Source organism: Euprymna scolopes, chromosome 18 (genome assembly GCF_053919585.1).
Source record: "Euprymna scolopes isolate OS-2025 chromosome 18, ASM5391958v1, whole genome shotgun sequence".
Taxonomy (NCBI): Eukaryota; Metazoa; Mollusca; class Cephalopoda; order Sepiida; family Sepiolidae; genus Euprymna; species Euprymna scolopes.
This window is the reverse complement of record NC_136499.1, coordinates 87,071,070-87,083,356: the sequence shown is the minus strand read 5'-3', so window position 1 is coordinate 87,083,356 and position 12,287 is coordinate 87,071,070. Positions and strand designations below refer to the sequence as shown.

The 12,287-nt window shown below is 37.8% G+C and overlaps 1 protein-coding gene across 1 annotated transcript in view; it reads right to left on the bottom strand.

The window, feature by feature from the left end:
- Nucleotides 1-11,325, bottom strand: part of LOC145297680 (uncharacterized) — a 156,498-nt gene extending 145,173 nt beyond the window's left edge. The window contains exon 1 of the mRNA XM_080143871.1: nt 9,349-11,325. Within this exon, the coding sequence (XP_079999997.1) occupies nt 9,349-9,445 (97 nt within the window). The 5' untranslated portion in view covers nt 9,446-11,325. The remainder of the gene's footprint in view (nt 1-9,348) is intronic.
- Nucleotides 11,326-12,287: the final 962 nt, after the last annotated feature.

Here is a 12,287-nt window from a genome sequence, read left to right as displayed (position 1 = left end):
GAGTAGGGGGAATTTCAGGTCTTGGAACTCGGCTCTTAACTGAGCTATCGCCTTGCTAAAGCATTAAATGGGGGTTTGAGGGAGAGTTTCGACTTGGTAGACCCTCTGGTGGCCCTGGGAATAAATTTTGTCGGCAGAATCGGCCACAATATCCAGAGGTGTGTCTACTGGCACCAGAGCCAGAACTTGAGTAATGTTCAATGGTAACCGATCCATTCATAGGCCTTGGAAGATGGGTTCGGCCATGGTGTGGTTTCTGAGGCGACTTTTCATGAGAAGTAGGAGATAGGATGGTGTTCTGTTGCCCAGAGACTCATTAGAGAATAGATCTCTAATAAGGTCCTCATCCGAAGGTCCTGTACGCTTGAGAATGGCTTCTTTAAGCTGGGTGTATGGGAGCTGGGCTGGTGTGTTGGGGAGGATGTCTTCCACTGCTTCCACTTCGCAGGAAGGGCTTGTACCACTGAAGCAAATTTGGTGTCTTGACGTGTGACTTTCCTGGCTGCAAAATGGATGAACCAACTCCTTGCATTGTACAGTGGAAGCTGTATGAAAGGAGCTGATAAGTTGATCTCGGGTTCATCTGTATTTTCAGCCATCTTCTCTGCCAGCTGTTTGCCTGTGTCAAGTATTACATCGGGGTCACCACTTGTTGTGGGTCCGGTTGTCCAGTGACAATCGACCTAACAACTAACAAGGTAGGCACGGGCAAAAAATAAACAGCAAAAAAGGCAAAGAAGAATGACAGACACAGGTTGTTTGGTTAAAGACGAGGATTCACCTTTTATTTGCAAAGGAAGCGAAAAATCGTATGATCTGGTTGCTCGCTGGGTCTGGAACGATCGGCTGGACATCAGGGCGATCCAGAATGGACAGTGGACACTGAGAACTCGGGGATCAGTGTTAAGGAACGGATGACACTGAGAAATAGGCGTCAGTGTTAAGGAAAGGACAACACTGAGAACGGAGGATCAGTGTTAAGGAACGGACGATACTGAGAACAGAGGATCAGTGTTAAGGAACGGACGGTTGGTAGGGATCCAGGTGCAAGCAAGGTTGCAGACCAGAGGAACAAGGTACGAGTAAGGTAGCAGATCAGAGGTGTGAGGTGCAAGCGAGGTTGCAGGCGAGGTTGCAAGAAAAGCTGTAGGAAGAAGCTGGAGGTGCTGTCGCTGCTGCTGCTGGAATCCTTGGGCTGGTGGATTCAGTTGATGTGACTGGCAACGTCAGTCGTCATTTTGGGAGCCTCCTTCTACTCCCCGGGTGGATCTGGTGCCTGACCGAAACCCCTGGTTGGGTCGAGGCTGGCTACATTCATTTAGCCAATGTAATGTTAGAAGCATCGCTCCCAATAAGACAAACAAACGACTTTATTTACTTCCAGAACGAAATTTATGTAATCAAAAGTAGCTTGTGAGTTTGATGATTCCATTTAAATTAATTTTGTCTGTTTTGTTTGACATATTTGAATTCCGATGTGCATAGCAAAGTCGATGATAAAAGGAAAGGGAAAGTGAATGTATTCTCTGAACTCTAATATTGTTCATATGTTAGTTCGCGTTAGCCAATTGCGTCATTTGTTTAGGGTAAGGGAAAGCGAAGAGAGAAAAAATGGATCCAATGGTAAAGACATAGTCAGGACGACTGGAGATTGTTGCAAGTGCAGAAGTTGCTAGGAACTTGCCAGAATTTGGTCAAAGTAACGACCTATGTGGATCCACTACAAATTTTCTTTTAGGGTTGTTTTCCTTAAATAAGTCTGCCTTTCAGAGCTGACGAGCTCAAGCTACCCAGGTTTGGAATAGGAGTTTTACTTCTCTTTAAAACATAAATAAATAAAAACAAATCCAACACATATGATACGTAGAGCAAGGAGTCTTGAGTTGCAGTGTTTTGTGTTGGATTTGTTTTTATTTATGTTTAAATTTGTTTAATTGTACCCATCATCTCTATTGTCATGATCATTGAAGAGTTCTGCCTTTTTAAACGCTCCTTCAATTTGAGTTCTACTACCAGGAGTTGGAGATGCCCAAATGCAAGAACTGCAAAAGAAAAAAGAAACAGTCTCACCCAATACGGTAATTTCCTCCACTTCCAATACCCTCAGAAGAGAGGCTCCACTTCATAGAGCTAATATGCCTCTTGTTCCACTATCAAGTACCAGAGGGAGGCTTTGCCATGTGGGATATCTTACTACTCTTCAGAGATGAAGTACAGGAGAGTGAAGATACAGCTCGAATACTAGGACAGGAGGAAAACCCACGTACACATTTATAATACCCAACCGAGCTGTGCGCATTTTGCTTGGCTGCATACCTCAGCAAGTTTGAGAATGTGGAACAAGTGGACCTGAGAAGGTCCAGAAATGGACTTTACATGGCTGGCTACATAATTACCATAAAAGGGTTCCAGGCAATTTCAACAGTGCTGAAATATAAAAGGTTAGTACATAAAATGATAGAAGACTATCCTCCTCATTGTTGGTTTTTTCATGGAGCACACACCATCCCCAACCACTAAAACCTACACCCAGAGAAACAACTCCCACTCCCAGAACAACAACAATGGAAAAAATACCTGCCCCAACTCTGAAAACACTGGCCCCCATACCAATACTGGCTACAACACCTACCTCCACCCTGCATTTACCAAAACGGACATTCATTTAACACCCTGTTCCAAATCCACTAAACAAGAACATGTTGAGCTGGGGGGGGGGGTGAAATAAAGCCAATCAATTTCTTTTATCTAACTGAAAAAGGATTTTTGTAGAATTGACATCCTGTCTGTCACCACAAACATGACTTTTCCTCAGAGGAGGAATTTGAAACTCCTCTCAGAATTCCATCAGATAGAAGAAAAAAGCGTTGAAGACCCCATTAATTTCCTGGATACCCCCTTATGAAAATATTCATAATGCTTCCAGCAAGAACTCTGTCCGGCTGGGGACAACTGGGAGGGCCATATTCAGAACAAAACTTAGCAAAAACAAAATCCCTTTCTTGGATATGGTTTTTACCAGAATGAAAGGGAAGGCTCCCAATTTTTATGCACCCATTAAAACTAACTTTTCTTCTTTGTCGGCATTGCACCCAGCGACCAAGATAACAAAGAAATGGCAAGATTGAGCATGCAGAATGCCAATGTTCTTTTGCCGACAGATTTAGGATCAGGTACAACACAGCTTAACTCAAATCTATGACTATGCTTGGTTAGTTTGAATTCAAGCGGTTGGAAGTTGTCAAACTAGGTGGCTCACATCCAGAGATATCTTTTGCCCATAGAAATGGATCTAGCTTTGTTTCATCTTCGGATTGTCAGAGACTTTGACATCAGGGAAAAGTGTCTTTTGCTTGACGTGGGGGCAGGCCGGTCATTGATCGATATTACTATAAAAATTTTCAAATCGTTGTGCTTCATGTGCTCAGCATCACGCAAGATAGGGACTCTTGTATAAATAGAAGGAAATTTAGTAATGCAAAGTCATTAGAAGCTTAAAAGCAATGAATGCGCAAATGAGCAATATCGAGATTTAATTGAAGAAATTTGGAGATTACTATATATACAGTATTTGAAAATACACATTTATCATTAGAATGAAATAAGTTTACTGAGTTTTAATGTTAATATAGTCAGGATAGATGAAAAAAAAACATCATTTATTAATTTAAATAATATATTTATTGATAATCTTAACAGTTACAATTTTATTGTAATGAAAATCTTAACGTTTTTTCTAGACACTTTTTGATGCCATTTAATAGTTTGCTCCGAAATAAAATTGTAATAATTTTTTAAAGTTTTAAGTTAAACCTGACTTTAAGTGAAATGTTGCTTCGTTTTTAGAAAAAGAATGAATTGTTATAAACCGGTATTATCTGGGAATTAAATTTTGTTTTAATGTGAGTGCGCTAAAAATTTGTTGTTTTTGGCTGGAAAGAAATGTGAAAAAAATGTTTTCGTGTTTGTGAATTGAACTGTTGTATTTTTTACTGTATTGCGATGTTATGCAAGTTATTGTTGATTTTTGTTATATGTGAGGACATTACAAGGATTTGTTGAACTTTGTGTAAAATCGATTTTGTTGTTTATTGAAAAATGTTGATGTGATTGCAATATTGTTGTAAAATTTGCCTTGGGAGGTTCGTCGCACCCTAAATCAGTTAAGTAAATACAAAGAAAAATATAATTAATTATTAAGAAAAAAAAAAACGGAATTACGGGATGGCTAATTGAGATGCAGAGGTCAGCATGGGTTGAATGATATGGTGAATGTTACAATCTTTTCATAAATATGAAAAAAAAATTTTGTTTGTTGTTGTTGTTGCGTTGAATGTTTTGAGATTTCTTTGGCTGCGTATGAAGTCGACAGGAAGGTTTGGGATGCTTCTCACATTAGAAATCTGTGTTCTGTGAAGCTATGAGCCAAAATGGTAAGCCGCGGTTAATGGCATGGGAGCAGTTGAGTACCTTACATAGTGAATAAGGCAGATGTCGTTTAAGGCCAAGATACAAATTGGCTGAGTGATCAATTTGGGAAACTTTTGGAGATTTTAGGTTCGTTTTATCCATGGATCTATGGGCAAAAATGCTGATTATAGCTGAAACTATATACATAACATGGGTTGTTTTCTGACCTTTTCTTTGCTTGGTGGAGTGTGAAAACTTGGGGACCTTCTCCATAGATGTTATTGGATAGGTAGTAAGAAAAAATGTGTGATACATTTTTGATAAAATGATAGAGGGAGGGGTGTTATGGAGTCCATGATATGAGTAGCATGGTTAGGGTAGCATGATTAAAGTAGTGCTGAGTTGATGCCATCTTACTTGTGTCGGGTAGGGGTAGAAAGGTCAAGGGGTGACACATCAAATTCGGAAACTTCCATTGATAGAGCGTGCACCTGTGCTGTGAGATAGGTCATTGAGTGTATTTTGGGTACGAGCAGTTAACAGGAATTACCCCCCCCCCATATTCACCCATATAAATAGAAACGCACATGGGGATGTTTTAGTTAGAGTCAGAGTTAGAGAAGAGAGACAATCAATTGGAGTCAGAATTTGGTAGAGAGTCTAGTTTCCGATTTTTGGTGGAACAGATGCATCAAGATTGGTATAAAGATGTATCAGATAAAGAAACGCAAAACAGTTTGAGTCAACAATGCGAGGAGTCCTCTGGTTCACCTTTAGACAAAATAAAGTAATCCTTGCCAGAAAATTGGCGTTGTGTTTTCATCTTAGATGCTCTTTACAGCTCATTAATCAGTAACGTAGAAGAATCGATACCAGAAGACCAAGATAATAGAAAAAAAAAAAAACTTTATCACATATATATGCACACACACACGCGCGCGCACACACACACACACACACACATGAACAGTTAAGAACTATACACAACTTAAGGGTCCTTAAAAGGAGCTCGACTGTATGTATACATACCCGACTGTATAAATGTATACAAACTATATATAAGACTTGTGTATATAATTGAATGGGGAAGATGCACATGGAGAGTTTGAAGAAACAATCACAATATCCACTAGTCGATTTGTGTGCACCAGAAAATTTATGTGATTTTCCATGCATTTTCACATGAAGGTACTTGATGTGTTTGGGGATGTTCTTACATAAGTTTTGTATCAGAATGCATCTGATAAGCATCGATAATCGAAAAAATATGATCAAAGAAGCAAGTCTGACCTTGACTAAAGTTAACACTTTTATACAACCTAACATAACAATGAGAAGTTTTATCACTGCACAAGCAGAAAGGCTCAGCCAATAAAATCAACTGTAGATTCTTTTATAAGACAGGAGCATGTTTAAAATAAATGTTTCTTTTTAGAGAACGCTTGAACCATGATACTTGACTTTTGCATTTTAAACTTTAAGTGAAGCCATTATTTACAGATAATTTTATAAGTCAACAGTAGATTCTCTATAATGTATTGTGGGCTAAGTCACTGTGGAAAGGCATGTGAAACTTCTTCCCGATACACTGCAGAGGGCAGGATGCCCTTAACTAGAGCATGTAATCAATCAATTTGATTAAAAAATGATTGATTTTACCGATTTCAATGGGAATAAAAGTATAGGAGGGTGGGGCAGTTGTTAATCTTTATTCAATCCTGGGTCTCCCTGCTAGTGTTATATAATGCTGACAAACTAAGGGAAATAACTCAATTTTTATACTTATAAAAGAATCAAATCTTTGTTTAATAATTTATTACATTGAATATGTAAAGAATTAGGGTTTTATTTTTTAATTTTGATCAGAAGGACTGTAGAGAAGAAAAATTGTTGCGTCTTATAAGAGAAAAGTGTTTTTTAATAGATATCCATCCTGTTAGTGAGTTAATGTTAGCTTGGTTATAAGGACAAACTTCACTATTGCAATTTGGATCAATTTATTGCAGTTTCCAACAATCAGGTATGGTCTTGAAAGAGACAAAAGTACAAAAACATGTTGAGTCAGTCGATATATGCTCAAAACATGGGCTAAGTCTGTTCGACATCCATTACTTCCTCAGAGGGTTGAACCTGTGGGGGCTCAGGGTTTGCATGTAATGTCAGCATTTTGGGGAATAGCACGAGCGTGACGTCATTGATTCAAATGCATACATAGGAATTAAGATCAGAAGGAAGCGAGGAGAAGAAAGAGAAGAAAATGGAAAAATGTGTGGCGATTGGCAAGTTACGCTTAGTGAGTGTGCAAATCTTCTTTCTTCTACTACCCTTTTGAAAGTTGAACTTTGTGAAAATTATCATCATGCCAGAGAGATTTATGACATAAGTTTGTCTGGTGCTATGTAATGACAGTCGGTTGACATGGCGGTCAGAAAGAGAGAACATACTGGTGTTAAATACGTGTGAGCAACTAGTGAGGCAAATAAAGAAAATAAATAACTTTTTTTCTGGAGAGTTTGTGTCAAAGTTCTCATTTCCTTTGCAAATGTCTCTACATACAACGTTTAGGTCCACAGTTCAAAAAGTAATTACAACGCTACGTGTGAATGGATTTGAGGTTCCTGGTGTGGCGTAATGTGGACTATCCCCAACTAGGTATATTTTACAGAGAAATCAACTGTTGCATAAGGTTATGTGATTGATCTCATCTTCTCACACTTGATATTGTTGGTTCCCATGTATCTCCATGATTCTCTGTCTTTGTCTATCGAAGTGGTAGTTATCATCCTGGTTCTGAATCTGGACAAAGTTGCCAATTCTTAGTTCAAAGAGTGGACGACAATCTTGGTTATAGAATTGTTGCCAGTTCCCTTTGCTTATTTCATTCCATTGTTTCCATGTTTACTATTTATTCAAGAAGGTGGTTTTAATGACCAAACTATATAGCATTATAGCCAGAGACATGTCAAGGTCTTTGACGAGGGTATTGTAATCGATTAGTAATGCTTGAGCTGCCTGATCATGACATAGGCCAGAGGCGTCCATAGCTGTTCATGTTGTTGGCTAGTATATGTTTTGCAGTCTTAATGGCTAACTCTATGAGCATAATAGCTAATGAGGTACGTTTCTGTATACCCCAGTTTCTCAAAAGAAAGGTTGTACTCCTGAAACTCAAACGGTAAACCTCCATCTGAAGAGATTTCCTCAGGTACACTGTAAGTGCAGTTTTGCACACAGTTTTGGATCTTTCTGATGTCATTAGATCCATAAAGTTCCTACCTTGTATAATGACAAAGTCAACTACCACTTGGAATGGAAGTTCCAGGTCTGCTGGTGACATCAAGCGCTCCATGGGTAATCATGTTGCAAGTGTACAGCACTGGGTTTGCCTGATGTTAGTGTCAAAACCCGGCCATTCACCAGCATATTATTTAAGCCTTGATGTGGGAAGTGAAAGTTGTTGACGGATCAAGAGTTTGTTGCCTTTCATAATAACTCCTTCCAGGCAATATAATTCTTCAGGCATAGGCCAGAAAACTCGAGCTATGGGTTGTTACATGACTGGGAGAAGCCATTTTTAATTAGATCGCTTAAGAATATTCTGTATTCTTCATCTATGACTGCCATGGTCACGATCCTTTCCCATGTAATAGTCTTCAAGTTAGGATCAATTTTGAACATTGATGTGAAGGCGGTTTTGACTGCAGTGTCTATCATTTATTCATTTTTTTTTTTTTTTGCTGCGTATCCAGATGCACAATCAGTGACTAAATTTTATTCTAGGACGATGTTTTATCTGTACATCAGAAATTTTACAGGCAGGTGTTTTTTTTTTAAATATTTTCCAGGTCTTGGTTTGAAAATATTTTTATTAGTGGTAGGTGATCCACTGTTACCAGAAAATCCGCGTATCCGAGTATGAATATCTGTCAAGATTCCAGTCCATAGACTAGGATTAAAGCTTCTCCTTCCACTGATGCATATCACGATTTTGCATCATTTGTAAAATAGGATCCAGCCAGAATGAGCTTCCAGTGACCATCCCCCTAACTAATCTTCAATTCACCCTCACATCTGCAGTGTTTCTGAAATAGGAAGTACCATATTCCTGTTTTGCTGTAATCTGTCGCCAGTCCTGTCACTCTGTTTGTTTTGAATGTTTGAGTCCCAATCCCAATCTTCTTCACTGTTACTCTCTTTGATTCTTGGAGTAGGCACTCAAATGTTTCATCCCAATAGAGCTTTTTGTTCTTTGTCCTTAATAGTTCTTCAAATGAGGCTATAACTTTTACTTGTGAAAAGACATATGCCACCTGCTTTACAAGCCCAAATCAGGGCACCACCTCATTGGGGGTAGGGAAGCAAAGGATGGTTTCAGTCTTTTTTTGTGGATTTAACACCATTTGTGGTAAATAGAAAACCTGCAAGCCCCACCTTCATTTGGGTAAAGTGAAACTTGTCTAGATTAAATAAAATCCCTTTGTTTGGGTAGTGATTGATGTAGTATTACAATACATATTGATTCCATTGAATATGGCGGAAAAATGAACATAAGAAATTAATAAAAATAGTAAATAATGAGTCCCCAAATTTGTTACAAAACAAATTGATAAAAAAAGATAATGTAAAGTTCCCCGGGATTCATGGAAAAATGACACTGAAACAGGGATGGGGCATCCTATTCTCAAGACACAGGTAAAAGAAAGGTTGAACAATGAACAGATGTAAAAAATATCAAAGATGACACCGTTAAACAATGAATATAAATTTTATTAATTAAAATTGATTATAGACCTAACTAAAAGGAAGAAAAATAAAACAAGAGAAGATAATCAAGTTATTAGGCAAGAGACTTATTTTTAAATCAAATCCACTGAGCGAAAAATCGTGATATCAATAGTTAAATTTGTCAGTGAGAGAAAGAAAAGAAAGATTACTTACAGTTCTTTTCTTTTATATGGTAGTTTGTTTTTCCATTTTTTTTCTTTATCTGGGACAATATTAATTCACATTTTTGGGGTTGAAAAATATCTTTCATTTATTTCTTATTCTTTCATTCGTGGAGATATAGCGGAATTGCGACCTTGATTTCGTCATTTGTTCATTTATCGTCTGCTAAGATGTTGATACGTAGTAAACGTTTACTGTTGGTCTCTCTATATTATTGACGCGAGTTGAGAAATATGTTTCCATTTATTTCTTATTGTTCTCTTTTCTTCTTCTTCTTCTTCTTCTTCTTCTTCTTCTTCTTCTTATTTCGGATTTTGTGTTTCATACTCTTTAAATGTGCAGTAGAATTTCACTGTCTCTTGCCATCTCTCCTCTTTCTCTCCTCTATCTTCACATTTTCTCGTTTGCCTCATTTAGAGACACAATGGAAATTGATTGTGTTTCCCTTGCGGTCTCGAGGCTTTCTGTTTTTCTCCCTTTTTTTTTTCTCATCTAAACGACGTTTTGCCTTTCTTTCTTTCTTTCTTTTTTTCACATCTTCTCTCTCTCTCTCTCTCTCTCTCTCTCTCTCTCTCTCTCTCTCTCTCTCTCTCTCTCTTTTAAACGGCTGCTCGCTTTTTCTGTCCCTTTTTATAGAGTCTCTCCCTTTCCATCTCTTCATTTCTGTTTTCATGCAGATGATAATAAAAAAAATAAACAAATCTCTCTCCCTCTCTCTCTCTCTCTCTCTCTCTCTCTCTCTCTCTCTCTCTCTCTCTTCACATACAAATCTTCACTGATGATAATTTCAAGTAAAGAAAATAAATAAAACTAAAGATAGACGAGTTTGGCTCAGATGTAAAAATAAATTTTAAAATTAAAATGTGAAATAAAATATTATGTAATCCAATAACGTGGTTACATAACAGTAGTTAATCATGTGCCAGAACAAAAACTCTATTGAATTGTCTCATAGGAGGCTTACGTCTATAAATTGGGTTTAACAAGTCATATCCATGATAATATCATCAAACTGACGGGTGTATCCATCCCCTGATCCATGGAATATTTGAGAGACTCGACAGTACCTATAACATCCCCACTTTGTAATGAACGTAGTAGAATTATATGTGACTAAGAATAGTGGTCAACGGTGATATCATTTTCGTGTGCCCAGTACCCTTTTTCTTGTGTGTGCTGATATTATCGAAACCTGATTGAATAGGGATGAAATGTGATGTGTTTGTCTCATAGTCGCATCATTCAACTTATGTAAATTCACCTTGAAGACAGATAAAATAGTATGTGTGCCTACTAGTACTTGTTCTATTATCCCCAGTGCGATGTCTCTGTCTATGTCCTGCTTCACCTTTTTCTTCTAGCCATGAGGAACAGGTATCAGTGTGTGAATAGCTGTCTGTGTTACCCCTGGGATGAATTTCATTTCTCCATTGTTGGTTGATGTGGATATGTGTTGAATGCACTTCATTTAAAATGCTCCATTAGCCATTGTTTCAGTTCATATCTGTTGGCTTCTGTTGGCTTGAATAGGATTATTTCTGGTTTCCTCGGGACAGACGTTCTGCCTGGGCATCCATACAGGGCCAATTTCTTTATATTTTTTCAAGAAGCTATTCTGCAATAGAAACAAGACACATCTGATGTGTAAACTACTGCCCATTATGCCCCATATCTGATGGGTGGGTGACATGAGGTACTCCCCTGGGTATCCAAGTAGTTTCTGAATTTCAGCCCCACTCAAACATACTTGTGCCCCTCTGTATAGAAAAGCATGGTTGCGATGACTGTTTTTTTCAGTATGTGGCATTGTTAAAGTAGGAAGTTCACTTGTGTTTTGCCTCCAGCTGTAGGATTAGGCAATTAAGAGGTTTGTCTCTTTGTTTAACCTGGCACTCCCAGTTGTGCTGACTCAACTCAGCAATCTATTCAACCCAGCAATCATGTCTTGACCTTTCAGAGAATCATCCTTGTTGTGACTCTATTTACTCAACAACCCGGATCTCACAAACTTATATAATGTATAACATTAAATATAACATTTCTTCTCTTCTTCCATCCATAAAATGTACAGATTGACTTTGGAAACGTGATTTTATCTTTTTCTTTTTTCCTTAAAGGAATCATAAGGAACCAACACCAGGATCCACCGTACTCTGGCCTTCTCTGCCTCTGCACGTAGCAAGCAAAGAAGCAACGACGTGTTATGTATGTTACCCCACATCATTGTCGTTTCAACACATATTTTTTACACATAATATAAAAACGCACATACAGTGTATTCTTTTCCGTTTTCATTTTTTTTTTCTGACATGGCACACATGATAACGTCCATTGAAAAAACAAACTTGGTTGCTGGACCACAAACTGTGCTACACACAATAAAAAAACATTCACAAATTCAATCAAAGACAAGTTTACAATCTCATACAGGTTAAATTCTACTTTTCTCATTCACAAACTACTCACTTGCATACAAGTTCACACACACACGCTGACTAAACACAGGGAAAGCACATTATCTGTTAAATATATCAAACATACAAACTATCACATGCAAACTTATATGGTGACAACGGAAATAAACGTTTATATGGTGACAACGGAAATAAACGTTTATATGGTGACAACGGAAATAAACGTTTATATGGTGACAACGGAAATAAACGTTTATATGGTGATAACGGAAATAAACGTTTATATGGTGACAACCGAAATAAACGTTTATATGGTGACAACCGAAATAAACGTTTATATGGTGACAACGGAAATAAACGTTTATATGGTGACAACCGAAATAAACGTTTATATGGTGACAACGGAAATAAACGTTTCTTGGATTTTTTCTTACAAACTAAACAACTTCTTTATTACTTGGAACGTTTCTGGACACTCTGATCTTTTATTCCTTCCCAACTCTCTAATTTTGGATA